Here is a 15,889-nt window from a genome sequence, read left to right on the forward strand (position 1 = left end):
GTGAAGGTTGCCAAATTTCTATTCCCAGATGTCTGGAACTCCATTAAATCTCTCCGAAAAGAAAATGTCATTTCCAGTATAAGTTAGATTCATTTATCAGTCTCAAAACCAGATAGGGAAGTCACAAGGGATAACAAGTTATAAGAAATATACTTTTCTGTAAGACTGGGCCTTTTATCCTATTCCCCATCCAATAGCTTAACAAATCATTTCTCAGGATATCTACTAATTGACTAACCTCTATTCTGACTGATTATACCATTTAGCAGTGGAACCAGAAGTAGACTTTAAACAGTAACAACATTGTAAAGAAACAGCTTTGAAAAACTGAAAGACTCTAACTGATATAATGATTAGGCAAGACTCCTGAGAACTGATGAAGTTTATTACTCACCTGTTAATACCAGGGTGATAGAGTCAAGGAATACAATGAAACATACATTTTTGCACAAGGCAGATTAGTAGAGCTTTTCTTTTTATCTTTTTTTTTTTTTTTTTTTTTTTTGCTTTACTATGTTTATCTGCTATAAGAATTGTGAGGATTTTTTTTTTCTTTATTTGGGAGGCAGTTACAGGAGAGAGGGGAGCTAGCAATAGCGTTACCTCCCTCCAAAAAAAATGAAAGAAAGGAAATTATTGAAGCATTTTTTTTTAAATCACAAAAAGAAACAGACAAGCAAAATAATTTAAAATTATGTGCTAAATTTGTTATATGTTATTTTCAAAAGGCCAGCTGTGTATAATAAAGATTTGCAGCTTCACATATAATTCTCTTTTCCTGTTCTACTTTGTATAAATGTCTTTTTTATGTGTGTTTTTTAAATTCAATATTTTTAAAAGAAAAATTTTAAAAAGAATATAAAAGACTATCTTGTTCCAGGAAACTAATATCTTTTGAGGGGGGAAAATGTAGTGTTCTCAAAAATGAATGAAAGTCTGTGCCTACCTTTTTTATCTTCTCAATCTTCAAGCATTCATTAAAAAACTACCATGAATGAATCAATGAATGAATGAAAAAGAAGGCAAAGGAATCTGAGATGGTCAGACAGAAAGGAAGGTAACCAAGATGGATCTGTCATGGAATCCAAAGGAGAAAAAGACTATCCAGGAGGAAGAATGATTGACAGTGTCAACAGCTACAGAAAATTTAAGTAGCATGAGCACTGAAAAAAGACTATGGGATTGATCATTTAAAAGATTGTTAGTCATTGAAATAAGTTTTATCTAGAAAGGCAGATTGCATGTGGGCTGAGAAGTGAGCAGGATATAAGGAAAAAGCAACAAATATAGATGATTTTTCCCAGGTATCTGGCTGTGAAAAGAAGATATACAAATTGATAGTTTGAGGGACTGTCACAATCAAGTGAAGTCTTTGAAGAATGGGAGATATTGCTATACTTCTGTGGTCACAAAAGAGTCATTATACTGGGAATAAAAGATTGAAAATAGAGAAACAGAGACACAGAGACAGCTATCATCCAAGCAGCAAGCTCCTAAAGGAGATAGAAATGTATAAGAATCAAGGACACCAGAAATAGGATTATCTTGGAAAGAGTTTTCCCAGAGTAGAGAGGAAGAGAGAACTGGAGGATAGTGGAGTTACAAGATAAAGGAAAGGGAAGATAAGGGAGTTCGCCACAAATATTTTCTCCAAAAGTAACAGTTGAGGCTTACAGTTGAGGAAGATAAAAGGGGTTAGCAAAAGAAAGTGAATAAGGAGGTTTGAAGAGCAAGAGAAGAGTTAAAAGTGTGATGAATGTGAGTGTGGTAACATCAAGAAAGAACAAAAAGGATTCTCCCTTGCTACAATTTTGTGATAGTGAAGACCAAATTGAAGCTGCAGAGTTTGGGGGAGGGGGGGGAGGAAGCCTTTTGTAAGTACAAGAAAGCTATATAAATGCAAATTAGTGAAGTCTAAAAATACAATTCCTTTTTTTTTTGTTTGTTTGTTTTTTGTTTTTGTTTGGTTGCCATATTGGAAAGTTAAGAAAAATAAGCTTGTAGTTCACAATGCCTTCCAGGTTTAAATTGTCTCAGACCCTGGGTACATGATTATAAGTAAATAAGTCAATTTCCTAGAGCCTCAGTTTCTTCATCTGTAAACTGAAGTTAGTAGAATTTTATCTACCTCACAAGGTTATTATGAGAAAAGTGCTTAGCAAGTGTCTTTTGTGCAGTGTTATACAAACATAAATGATCTTTATATTAATAACTTCTGTAACAGCTTTTGAAATGTAGAGATTACAGCAAATCTTGGCAACAGATATTTGTTAATTTTGCTGATTTTCAAATTAAGAGGTATTATTAAAATTTAATTCAAGGTATTTAGAAAATATTTTCACTTATGATTTCAAGTTATCCAGTTTGCTTCTACATGGAAAAAAAACAGATGATGATAACCACATAAAAGTATTTTTCTCTCCGACCTCAGTTACATTACCTCAGCTACAATTCACACATGGTTTTATTAATGGATATTGTCCAGCATCTGACATATTGTAATACCCTAGTTAATGCTGAAAAGACCCTAAAAGTGAATAAAAATCTTTAGTTTTTTTATTTAATTATTGGTAAGAAATTGATTTTTTAAATCTTCTTGCAAAACATTATTTTCCTTTTTCAGAAAGATGCTGACATCAGTAAGTAATCATAAGACTGATGTGGGTTGAGGTCCCTTTAAGATTCCTTTCTGATTTCCCCTCCCCCCCCCCATGGCTGAAGAAGCTAGCACCTTTGATTCACAAATCCTTGTCAAAAGCAACCTTTTGAATTCCAATCCCCCACTGGATCTGAGCTAACTTGGACTTTCCCAGCCCCCCACTATCTGCTCAGGTTTCCCCAACCCCCACAAACAGCTTCCTCCTTATCTTAAAACCCATTGAATACTATTAATTCTTTTTTTTTTTAATTTAAAATTTAATTTTTTTGTTAATTTTTATAATTATAACTTTTTTTGACAGTACATATGCATAGGTAATTTTTTTTTTTTTTACAACATTATCCCTTGTACTCCCTTCTGTTCCAAATTTTTCCCCTCCTTCCCTCCACCCCCTCCTCTAGATGGCAGGCTTTCCCATACATATTAAATATCTTATAGTATATCCTAGGTACAAAATATATATGCAGAACCGAATTTTGTTGTTGTTGTTGTTGCAAAGGAAGAATTGTATTTGGAAGGTAAAAATAATCTGGGAAGAAAAACAAAAAAAATGTTCACAGTTTACACTCATTTCCCAGTGTTCCTTTTCTGGATGTAGCTGATTTTGTCCATCATTGATCAATTGGAATTGGATTAGCTCTTCTCTATGTTGAAGATATCCACTTCCATCAGAATACATCCTCATACAATACTATTCAATTCTAACCCTCACGGAAACCGCCAGGAGCCTGGGACTCCACCCACCTTCAAGGTCACCAAGAGCCCCCCATTATAAAAAAGGGGAACCCTGAGCCTATTCTTTGCAGGAGCCCAAACATGGAATTCTTACATCAGCCATGCCAAGGGTTCCTGTCCGCCGGGCTCTGACCCTGGCGTCTTTCTACCTTTACCCTTACTTCCAAACCCCTACAATAAACCTTTTTATTAATCTAGATTTTCGGGCCTATAAATTCCTTTACAGGGGACTCTGCACCATCACTAGACTGCATTTAACTATGTATCCTTGTACCAAACCAAAAGGGGTTACCTAACTCCCATTAAGACTATTTCACTTTCATATTCATATCCCCAGAATCTAGTACAGTAGTTGGTACATAGTAGTTTCTTAATGAATATTTACTCATCATTTCCAAATCAGAAATCTGGGAATAGTGGTGGAAGATATTACCTTTTGCTTCACTAATCACTATTCCAGCATCCCTAGAAAGTGAGGGAAAGTGATGATGAAATATTGAAATATTATTGTCATATAACAAATAAGAGGTCTTTCCTATATTAAACAGAAAAGCTTAAGAGTCATCTTTGAAACTTCCCCATACTTTGATACTTCCCTTAAGAAGACCTAAGACCAAAGCTACCTATGAGATCTCAAAAAGTTGATCCAGAGATATGATACAGAAAAATTACAACATTCCCCATTGCTATCCAATCACTTAGCAAATGTCTGGAGCTACCCACAAAAAATAAATAAATAAATAATCCTTCCATGAAGCTCAGTAGAGTAAGATTTGCTTTTTCAACATGACTGTTAATCACTCATTAGCAGAGCTTATAATAACAGCTAGCATTTATATAGCATTTTAAGCTTTGAAAAGCACTTACAAACATCTCACTTAATCTAGATAAATTTATTTTACATATAAGGCAACTGAAGCTGAAAAGTTAAGTCATTTAACCAGGACCCTACAATTTAGTAACTATCTAAAGTAGAATTCTGATTCCAAGTCCAAATTCTATATACTGAGCCACCCGATTTTTGCTGTTCAATGGCAATTGCCTCTTCTGCATTTCTGAAAGCCCTCTATAGGCCAAAGTAAAATGAATCTGTCACCCCAGAGATGTTAAATGAATAATACCTCTAAATAATTGGGGAGATTCTATATGAAAAGTAAATAGAAAAACATAAGATCATTCTGGGTGATAAGGCATGGAGAGATTCTGATATATGTGAATAGGAGTCTCCACACAAATATCCATGGACCCACCACAGTATCATATTTATGTAACATTTTAAATACACTATCTTATTTGATCCTTACAATAATCCTGTGACTAATAAGATACACAATATCCTGTGACTAATAAAATAAAGAAACTATAGCCTCTAAGTGGTATAATGGATATATCGAGTGATGGTCTTAAAGCCCAGATCTGAAATCAAATCTACTTCAGATACTGAGTAGCTGTGTGACCCTGGCCAAGTCACTTTATAGCTCTCTGCTCCATTTTCATCATATGCAAATGGTAATAATCATGCTGGTCTTACAGAGTTCTTGTAAAGATCAATTGAGATAACATGTGCAAAGTGTTTTGGAGAGGAAAAAAAGAAAGAAGAAAAGAAGGAAAGTTTTTATAATTTTTATTTAAACTAATCTATCCCTCTTTACATTACTAGAATTTATACGTTGGCAGTTAAATTGACCACTGTTTTAGGTAAATCCCAATTCAAATGAAACATGCTAAGAACATACAGAAGTCATATAATCAATCCTAGCCATAGGTGGTTTGATCTGGTATAGACAAAGAGTATCAGTATATATAGAGAATATTCTTTATCATCATATTCCTTTTATATCTCTTTTAGGTTCTATTCTTCCTCCTCATCTCCCTTAGTTGAATATTTCCCAAAGTTTTCTCTTCAGTATATTCCCTCATTTGGGGAACTTTATTTACATCAATGAATTCAGTTACTATCTCAATACAAACAAATACCATATTTAAATCTCTAACTATTCATCTAAACTCTATATAGTCCTACATTTCCAACTAACTGCTGGTTATCTGTACCTTGGATTACTAGTATTACCTTAGTCAATATGTCCAAGACTAAACTCATCATCACACTCAATTCAAAAATCTCCCCCTTAACCTCATTAGTTTCCCTATTTCTTTTGATAGCCTAAATAGTCTCACAGAAAATCATGCTTGAAACCTTAGATACACTTTTGATTTTCCCTTTCTCTACATTCCGCAAAACCACTAACTCATCAAAATGAGAGGTAATACAGCATAAGTCATAACCTCCATTAGCTTCAGTTTCCTCATGCATAGAGTAGGGGTGGTAATGATAATAACTGGTACAATTTCTTTCACATAGAAACTATGTAACTTAGAATCTTAGGGAGTTTATTAGACCACACACAGAGGTTAAATATTTATCCAGAATCACAAAGCTAGTGTGTATCGGAGGAGGACTTTAAACCAATTCTTTCAGATTCCAATGCTGATTTAATGTACTGTAACATGCTACCTCTCTTATATGGGTAATTGAAATCTTAAAATTTTTAAAAGAAAAAAAATTTAAGTTTTCAAAGCACTCAAAATACATTACCTCCTTTAAACCTTATAATAATCTTGTTAAGTAAAGGTATTATTATTCCCATTTTACAGATGAGGAAAATGAGAGAGATTAAATGATTTATACAAAGTCATACCAATACCAGAAGTTATATTTGAACTTGTCTCTCAACTCTATCTTTTTATACCATTTTGTTTCTCTAATAATAATAATAATGATCTTATGGGGGCACAAATGAGCTAGGCCCACTTTTACAGTAATCTTATCAGCTCCCATGGATTTAACTGCCATTTCTATGCAATTGGATACCTTAAGTCTCAAACTGCCTATTGGACATTTTCAAACTATATATGTCCATTCCTGTGAGCTCCTGTTTTGTTTCTGTTTATTTTTAGGGGGGGGTGCTTTTCTTTGTATCCATAGTGCTTAGGTACAATGCCTGGCACAGAGGAGGCACTTAATTGAATTCATTACCTTTCCCTCTTCCAACTTCCCTATTTCTATCAAAAGCACTGCCAACTTTCCAGTTTCTCAGGTTCATAATGTCAGCACTGCTTTACATACTTTATGAATCAAGTAAACTGGACTGAAATTTTCCATTCCTTTTGTCCTCTATAAGTTCTTTTAACTCCTTCAACCTTTTTCATTCCTGAAAAAGAATCCTCTCCACCATGTCCCAACTTCATCTGTGCCAGTTGAAATTTTTCCCTTCCTTTACGTTTTAGGTCAGGTGTCATCTCCTTCCTGAAGCCATTCTGAATTCCTCAAATCTAGTCTGATAAGATCTTTGAGGAAAACAGAATGGCCAGTCTTGGCCCTTCCACTGTTCCCCTTAAGTCATGAAGCACAGTTTGTTTTGGATAAGGATACATCAGATTCCAAATAGAGATATCTATGCCTCCCTGCAAACTATATTTAGACCACCCTTGTGGACATACATAATCATTATGGTTATGTAAGAAATTTTTCTCTTCTCAAATCTCAAACTACCACCACAATGATACTTGCATATTTATTTTGTTACTTCTACCCTCTTACCCTCTTTGAGGGCAGGAACTATACTTATTTAATCTCTGCATCTATTAAAAGTACAGGGCTTCACAGACAAAATGCATTTAATAAATGCTATTTGGTTAAAAGAAAAAAAAGTACATAAACCCACTGAAAATTATGTTTCTTTGATTCATAGTATTGATGTCTCCAGAGTCTAGCTCAATGTGTGGCATATAATTACTCCATGGTTGGTTGACTGATTGATTTTGGTAAAGACTAGGTTAGAGGTATCAAATGCCTTTCCAATAAGGAAGATTAACACAGGGGCCTAATCCATTGTTTTGTGGTTTGCATTTTTGTCTGAGACTTTACATGGCAATATAATGTTTATCTACAAATATCCCTTAAGAAGTAATGATTTCTTATTAGGCAAAAAACGATTGCTTTATTATTACCAGAAGCACATATCATAAGCTAGAAACTCTATCACATACTGGTCCCTACTTTCAGTATACAATATATGCATGTGCTTTGAAACCATTTGAGGAGTTCTTTGTAAAGTATATTTGTTGTGGATGTGTACATTATATATGTGTGTATACATACATGTGCATAAAGGTTATTATATTTCAATATAATTGGTTACCTTCTAATAAAAATATTACTCTGAGGAGAAGTCCAAAGGCTTGCTTTACCAGATTGATAAAAGGAGATATCCAAAAAGGACCAGAAGGTGGTCGGTCATAAGCTCAGGAGTTGTACTTAAGACAAACGATCTACAAACTCAGAAATTCTGTATAGGGATAAATTCGCCACTTGCTCTACTCAATGCCCAGAAAGCTTCCTTCCCCGACGCCTGCAGCCAGAAGTAGGGCAGGAGCCCCGAGGGGGCGGAGTCAGGAAGCAGGTGGGATGACGTAAGAGGTTTCTGGTCGTCCACCCCAGACATTCTAGGAAGGTGAAGCCAGAGCAGTGTATCTACTCTTCTCTTCCCTCTTCCCCCCCTTCCAGCCCCGAAAAAAAGTGGGGAAATAGACTTGGGAAGAGAGATCGGTCGGTGAAGATTCCTATCGGTCCCAGCTCTTCCAGGAGGAGGGAAGGAAGTAGAGGGGAAGGCGGGATTAGGTAGGAGGAGTCCTCCGTGGGGAGCAGGTGCGTCCTCCCGCCGGGGAAGCGGCGGTTGCCTGGGTAACCCATTACCGGAAGTCCCCAGAGTCTCGAGGAAGGCGAGCCAGACCCGCGGCAGTGGCAGCGGCATCTACTGCAGCGGCTTTGGTGCCTGCGGAAGATGGCGGAGGGCGGGGCAGCTCACCCGGGCGAAGACCGGGAGGAGGAGGCTGCAGTGGCCCGGGCCTCGGCCCCGCCGACCCCCGGTGGGCATCGCCAGGAAAAGAAGCCCTCGGGGTCGCGGGCTGGGCCCAGGCCCCCCACCGCCCGTGATTTGCAGGTAGGGAAGGAAAGGAGCGCCCGAGACCGCCTCAGCTGAGCGGGGCCCAGCCTGGGAAGGGAGAAGGCTGAGAGAGGGGAGGGGCTGCGGTTCCCGCCCACCCTTCTCCCCTCCCCCACTAGCGGGTGCCCTCTCCTCTTCTTGCACCAGGCTGGAATTTCGGTTTGTCTTGCTCAGAAATCCGCCTTCCTTCCCTCTTTCCCAACGCTGCGAGCCCCTCTTCGCCTCCGGCTCGTGCTTTATTTACCCTTCTTCATCCACCTATCCGGCTCCCAGTAAAAAGTGGGCATGGGCACGGGGTTGGGTGGTGGTTCAGATACCGACTGAACTCTATAGGCACACGTGGGAAAGTGCAGGCCAGGGTCTCTCCCTGGCACCCAGAGCCTTTTCCATTGTCACCACAGAAGGGCACCGTCGCCGTGTTCATAATCCGTGTGTCCGGAGGAATGAGGGCCAGTGTCCTCTTATGGAAGTTAAAACTTAGTGGAAATTGGATCGTAGATCTTATTTTCTCATCTCTCCAACCACATTGCTCTTCCTATTCCTTCTCTACTCTCAGCATATTTTATCTCTGTATGCCTTTGTTGAAACCAGATTAGAAGCATTCTTGTGGAATATTTTATGGCCCCAATTTTATGGTCTCACGGATTCTACAAATTTTATCCAGAAAAAAAAAAAGCTTTCATGTAGAAGATGTACACATAGAAGCATTACTACTTAAAAAAATTTTTTTATCGGCTTTTCTGTAGCCTTTTATTTTAAAGCTGTGAAATTTTAAAAAGTAACTTAGGGGCTTTTCTAGATAACCTTTTTTTCCTTCCATAGCTCAGCCTTGAGAGGCTCAAGGGGTAGCGTTCCTGGTCAATCAGTATACATTTACTTTACTGTCTGCTGGAATTCAGACTGTGGTACTAAACGCTGGGTATATAAAAAGGAAAAAGACAAGTCGTGCCCTTATGGAATTCACAATTTAATAATCAGTAAATGTGCACAAATAAGCTATATACAGGAAATATAAGAAATAATTAAGAGGAGGAGAGCATTAGAATTGAGGGGCTGGAAAAAAGGTGTCTTGTAGAAGATGACATTTTGTTTAAGATTTAAAGGAAGCCAATAGACAGAAAAGTAGTGGATAGAATTTCTGATAGGGAAGATCTGAGTTCAAACCCCACTATTGAAATTAATTAGTTCAGTGACAGTCTTTGCATCTATATAGCCCTTCACCATCTAGCTGATCCACCACCATCACCATCAGCTGATAAATTTAAAGAAATGAAGTCAAAGTCTATAAGTGTCAGCTTGAATACAGTTGAGAGAAACATAGTTGGACTGGAAAACATCCTTGAGAGAAACAGTTTCATATTGTAGAGTTGTTAAATACAAATGCAAATGCCAGCATGGGGGAGAGGGAAGGAGGGAAGAAGCTCACAGTATAGTAAAATTCAAAACTTTACCTCCTCTACTAAGTAGCTTTCATTACTTAGTTGCAATTTGGGGCCTTGAAGTCTGTATCTCAGGAAAAAGCAATCAGTTTAGATCAGTAATCTACTGTTAAATTAAGTACAATTCTTAAATAAAAAATGTTTAGGTTATTCATATTCTTATTAATATATATTCTTTTCAACTTATCCAACCCTTTTTATTCCATGTAATTTTTAGTTACATCATCCCATACCTTAGAATAATTCTAATTAAAATGTGATACCCAGGATTGAATATAATATTCCAGGTGTGTTCTGATGAGGAAAGAGTGCAAGCAGTGCTCATTTGGTAGAGGACATCCTTCGTATAGCCACTCAAATAATTTTTTAATACATCAGACTATAAAACTTCACAATCTAATATGATTCCATTGTGTTATAAATATAGTTGTGTTGCTCAATTTATTTTATTTTTGTTAGTCATCACTCTGCAGTGAATTTGCTATGTAAAGAATTTTTGTGGTGAATATTTTTCAAGCAAAGAAAAAATTTTAAATACACTGTTCACTCCTTAATTTATTTTTATAAGTTCCAGTTTTGGGGGTATTGTGTTTTGTTAAGGCAGGACATAGGAATAGAATGACAATTTGCAGTCTATCAAGTTGGCATCATACTTAATTGTTAAAGCCCAACAAATTTTTTTTTTCTCTTTTAATACTGTGCTTTGCATAAATTATGACTTCACTTTTAAATTATCATTTCTTTCTCATGACATATTCATTCCAGGAAATCTGATTTACTGTGGAAAACTGATAAAAGTAGTTCTGACTCTGAATTCAATTCCTTAAGTGTCTAATATGGTTTTGGTAATAATGGACTAGCCTACTAGATTGCCTTTTACCCTCTCAACACTTTAGAGGTGGGGGAAGGGAAGGAGAGCATCAAAAGTTTTCTACCTGATTTAATGTTCTGTTGAATAGATTTTTGAATTAGTTAGAATCAGGAAAAAAGGCTTTTCTGGAACCTTTGAACCATGCTATTCTATGCATATATATGTGTATGCATACATATATGTGTGTGTGTATACACACACACACACACACACACACACACACACACACACACACATATATATATATACACACACACATATAATTTTATTGAGTCATTTTAGTCTTGTTTGACTCTTTGTAACCCTCCCTAGTATTTTCTTGGCAAAGATACTAGAGTTATTTGCCCTTTACTCTTCCAACTCATTTTATGGATGACGAAACTGAGGCTAGCTGGGTTAAGTGACTTTACCCTTCACACTGCTAGTAAATGTCTGAAACCAGATTTGAACTCAAGAAGATGTTATCCTGACTCCAAGCCCAGAACTCTTATCTTCTTGCTAAGGACACCCTCCCATACATATATACACAATAATCTGCATCCTCAATCATTTCCATGTTCCTCCAAATAGCCAAATTTTCTTGATCAACTACTTTCTTTCCTATTGCCTTCAAACATTCTCAAGTCTCCCCATATTTAAAAAACCTTTACTAGGTCTCATTATCTCATAAAACAACTATTTTGTGTCTCTTTTGCTTATTTCACCTAAACAACTTGAAAAAATTGCCTTGCTTGAATAATAAGCTAGCTCCTGCCACTTCCTCTTGTCACTCCTCTACAAACTGAGTTTTAACTGAATTGACTTTCTTTAAATGAGCAAAGATTGCCAAACCTGATAGGTTTTTTTTCTTAATTCTTATTCTTTTTAATCAATCTGTCAGATTTGAGTCCGTTAACCACTTTCTCCTACATGTCTTTTCCCTGGGTTTCATGACATTATTCTCTCTATTACTTCTTAGTCTCCTTTGCTGCCTCACTATCTAAATTTCTTCAAGGTTCTCTTTTAGGCCTTTTCCCTCTAAGTAATCTCATCAGCTCCTGTCTTTATTCAAACAGTTCTCATCCATATATCTAGTGGATATACTAGTCTCTCCCCGAACTTCAGTCCCATATTTTTGTTCTTATGGAGTAATTTTCATCATATTTGACTTTTTATGAACTCATTTGGGATTTTCTTGGCAAAGATACTAGATAGGTTTGCCATTTCCTTCTCCAACTCATTTGACAGATGAGGAACCTAAGGCAAACAGGGTTAGATGACTTGTCCAAAGTCACACAGCTAGTAAATGTCTGAGGCTGAATTTGAACTCAGATTCTCCTATCTACAAGATGGTCTACTATACCAGCTAGCTGCCCATATTTCTCATTAGACATTTAAAATTGGATATACTAGAGACTCTTAAACCCATTTAGATTGAATTCATTCTCTATCTCCATGAAACTCTCCTCTCTTACAAATTTCCTTATTTGTCAAAGGTACCACCATCATCTTTACAGTCAGTCAGGTTCATAATCTCATCATTTTCTTCAATTCTTCATTCTCCTTTATCCATTTGGAGTCTTTCTTACTAATTAACTAGCTATATGAATTTGGGCAAATCACTTTTCTGAGCCTCAGTTTCTTTCCTTGTTAAGTAAGGAAATTTGATGATCCTAAAGACTTTTCCCAGAACCAGAGTTTTATTTTCAATTTCTATTTTATATTGTGTTTAGATATAGTATACAACCATATACATATATGTAAAACCTTTTTGAATTTCAATTTCAAAAACACATTTATCTTCTGTATGTAAATATTTGGATCTATTCACTCTACAAATATTTTTTAAGCAGTGACTCTGTACATACTGTGCCAGATGCTAGAGCTTCAATGATGAAAAAAATGACATAGTCTTATTTTATGCTAAGTTGGAAGAGGAGGAATAGATATATGTAAATAAGTATTGTATAAGATATTGGGAGCATAAAGGAGAAATAAAATCCAAGTATTAAAGGAAAATATGAAGAGGTAAGGAACATTTTCACCTGGAAGATCATAGTTGTAACACCAGAGCTCAAGTGAGAAATAGTTTGAAAGGTGTGATAAGGAGGGAGTACATTCATGATTACATGAAGAAGGAGATATTATGCTGGGTTTGGTGAACAGTTAGTGGTCTAGTCCACATAAAGCATGGAATATTTACCTCTTCCCTCTACTATTGTAATAGCCTTCTGTATAGTTTCTCTGTTTCAAGTCTCTTATTCCCACTTCAATTCATCTTTCAAATCACCTATTTCAAATCAGGATTAATCATGGCACTCCTTTATTTAATAAATTCATGTGGCTCCCTTAGGATGAAATCTAAACTCCTTCATTCATTTTTAAAACCTTTTATAACCCAGTCCCAACCAACTTTTGTAGTCTTATTATATATTTTACTCCCCTTCCCATTCTGTACTGTCCAGCCATATTGGCCTTTTTCCTCATTGTATCTACAGGATACTCCATCTACCATCTCCATTCTGTAAATTCACTTTCTCCTCACCTCTGATTTTTAGAGTCCTTAATTTCCTTCCATCCCCAAGTTATTTTATATTTATTTTATACATATTTATAGATACATGTTGATTTCTCCAATAGAATGTGAGCTCCTTGAGAACAGATATAGTTTTATTTTTTGTTTTTTATCCTCAGTTCCTGACTCATGATAAATAATAAATCCTAGTTGATTGATTGAAGTAGAATAAGGTGAAAAAGTGCTAGTAAGTTAAGCAATAGCCAAGTCTGCCAGACTAAGAGGATTCTGTTTTACCCTATTAGCTCAGAGGAACTTTGGAAGATTTTTTAAACAGAGGAATACATGGTCAGATTTATACCTTAGGAAGTTTTTTATTTTGGTAGCTTTGTGAAAGAAGGGGGAGAATTGAAGGAAGGGGGATCACTTAGAAGGCTGCTGCATTGTTTTAAACGTGAAGTGGTACTCTGAACTAGGCTATGCTTTTGTGGTAAGATGGTTGTATATTATTATAACTACATGTATTGTTATTAAATACTTAATTATTTTCTTAAACTTAAATATGACAGATACAATATGATTACTAAATTATTCAAATACCTTAGAGTTTATTTAGTATTTATACTTCAGTAATTAATAGCTTAATTAAATAATTTTGTGGAATTTAAGAAGAAAAAAATTTAGAATTAGAATCTAGAAAAATATTTACAAAGGCATTTAAGAGAGTAAAAACTGCTTTAGTTAATAGTAAGATTTTCACTAAATTTTAGAGTTTGGAAACATTAAGCATTAAATTAAATAACAATATTATTAATTTTTTCCTCATGGTGTATTTCTAAACTAACTCATTCAGTAGTAGTTATAAATATGTCTTAAAGAAAAATATTATTCCCATATATGTTGGGTCCAATATTCATGTTCTGATTGAGAAGGAACCTTTACCATTTCATTAATAATACATATTTTTGAGTGTTTTTGACTTTTTACTTGACCAGAAAAGTTTATTTCTAGTGTTAAATACATTTACAAGCATTTTCTATCTTGTAGTTGGCCTTAGCAGAATTATATGAAGATGAAGTTAAGTGCAGATCATCATTTCAATCGGACAAACCTAAATCTAAAGTATTTAAAAGCCCAAGAACACCACCTCAAAGGTAAGTGTTCTTTAAGTTTTGAATTTTTTTTATTATTGATCTTATATTTGTAACAAGTTTAGAGATTTAGACTAAAAAAAAAACTTCAAGTCATTTTTCACTAAAGTATAAGCATGTCATCCCAGTATCCTAGATTTTTATACATGACAACATCGTTTCCCATAGGCAACATTATTTCAATTTTTTAAAATCCTTTTGGTAACCCCATTTCCTTTTGATATCCGTCAGTCATTTCTTTCCATATCTATAAAGATCCTTGTCAGTTAAAGCATTTATTACCCTTACTACACGAGCAATCAAGTACCACAAAGAGATAAGTAGTCTCAAAAGCTTCAGGAATAATAGTTTCCTTAGTGTCCTGTCTCTGTGTCCATAATAGTCCTTGCAGTATTAATCAAGGTTGTGACTCTGTAAAGGAAGTATTTATCATCCCCAACAACAACCAATGACTAAATACTACTGACAAAGTAGGCAAACCAGACTAGCTGAAACAGCAAAACATCCTAAGACAGAAAGGAGGTACCAAACACCAGGTGTATCATATCACCTTGACCCACTATATCCTCACAGCTTGTAATGAAGATAACTTAAAATAATAAAACCAAGAGCCTTATAAATAGCCTTGAGATCTTTGGAGACATGATCAGAGGGAGCCATCCTTTTGTGAAAAAAAAAGGTTCAACATCTTCACTACTACCAATAGCAATTCCACTTAACTGCTGTGAACAAATGAGTAAACCCCAAACCACTGAAATCATCAGCATCATTCTATTTCTAGCCTAACCCTTGCAAGGTATGAGTTCTATCAATTTGCAATCTGCCTTTTATTGTCAGTATTTTGGAGAAATTTTCTTATCTGATTTCCTGAAATTTTGCAGTGTGGTATGGAGTGAATGTTAGTTTTGGAGTGAAGAGGGTCCTAGTCTCAAGTCACTTAACTTATCTGAGCTTCCGTTTCTTAATCTCTACGGTGAGGATAATATCTGGAGTACCTACTCCTTCAAAGGGTTGTTGTTAATGAGAGATCATATGAAAATATATAGGTCCTAGAGAAGAGATCCTGAATCTCTGATAAGACACTGAGAGCAGGCTGCCCCAATAGACTTGATTTTGGCCCTGGTCTTATGAGTTGTAAACAGATCATTGAATTCCATAGGGATTCATGAATTAGAACAAGATGGGTGTGAGCCAGTGAGCACCCCCATGGCTATGCTCACCCTTTCTGCCAAACTCTAGATTTTTTTTCTCTTCAACTTTGTTCTATTTGTAAGAAGATTTTGTAATTACAGTCTGGAGAACTTCTTGATCTAGTTGGATGTCTTCCTGATATTAGGTGACTTCTAGAGCTGTAAAGCAGCTTACTGAATATTTTACTGAAAGAATTCATCTGTTTCCTCACGTTCTATGAGATTCTTTCAGGCTCAGTCTGATTGACATTTTTGTTATCTCAATATTGAGTCTTTGTCTTTGGCAATTATACTGTCTTTCTTGGAAATTGAAATTCTGTTGAGTGGTGGCAAAGTTCTAAGAT

General features: G+C 35.8%; 1 protein-coding gene across 3 annotated transcripts in view; it reads left to right on the forward strand.

The window, feature by feature from the left end:
* Positions 1 to 7,893: 7,893 nt before the first annotated feature.
* The window catches only part of UBXN2B (UBX domain protein 2B), a 43,354-nt gene continuing 35,358 nt past the window's right edge, over positions 7,894 to 15,889 (forward strand). For all 3 annotated transcript variants that reach the window (XM_074278732.1, XM_074278733.1, XM_074278734.1), the window contains exons 1-2: positions 7,894 to 8,397; positions 14,252 to 14,358. In XM_074278732.1, coding sequence (XP_074134833.1) covers positions 8,239 to 8,397; positions 14,252 to 14,358 — 266 coding nt within the window. In that variant the 5' untranslated portion in view covers positions 7,894 to 8,238. The remainder of the gene's footprint in view (positions 8,398 to 14,251; positions 14,359 to 15,889) is intronic.

Source organism: Sminthopsis crassicaudata, chromosome 1, assembly GCF_048593235.1.
Source record: "Sminthopsis crassicaudata isolate SCR6 chromosome 1, ASM4859323v1, whole genome shotgun sequence".
Lineage (NCBI taxonomy): Eukaryota > Metazoa > Chordata > Mammalia > Dasyuromorphia > Dasyuridae > Sminthopsis > Sminthopsis crassicaudata.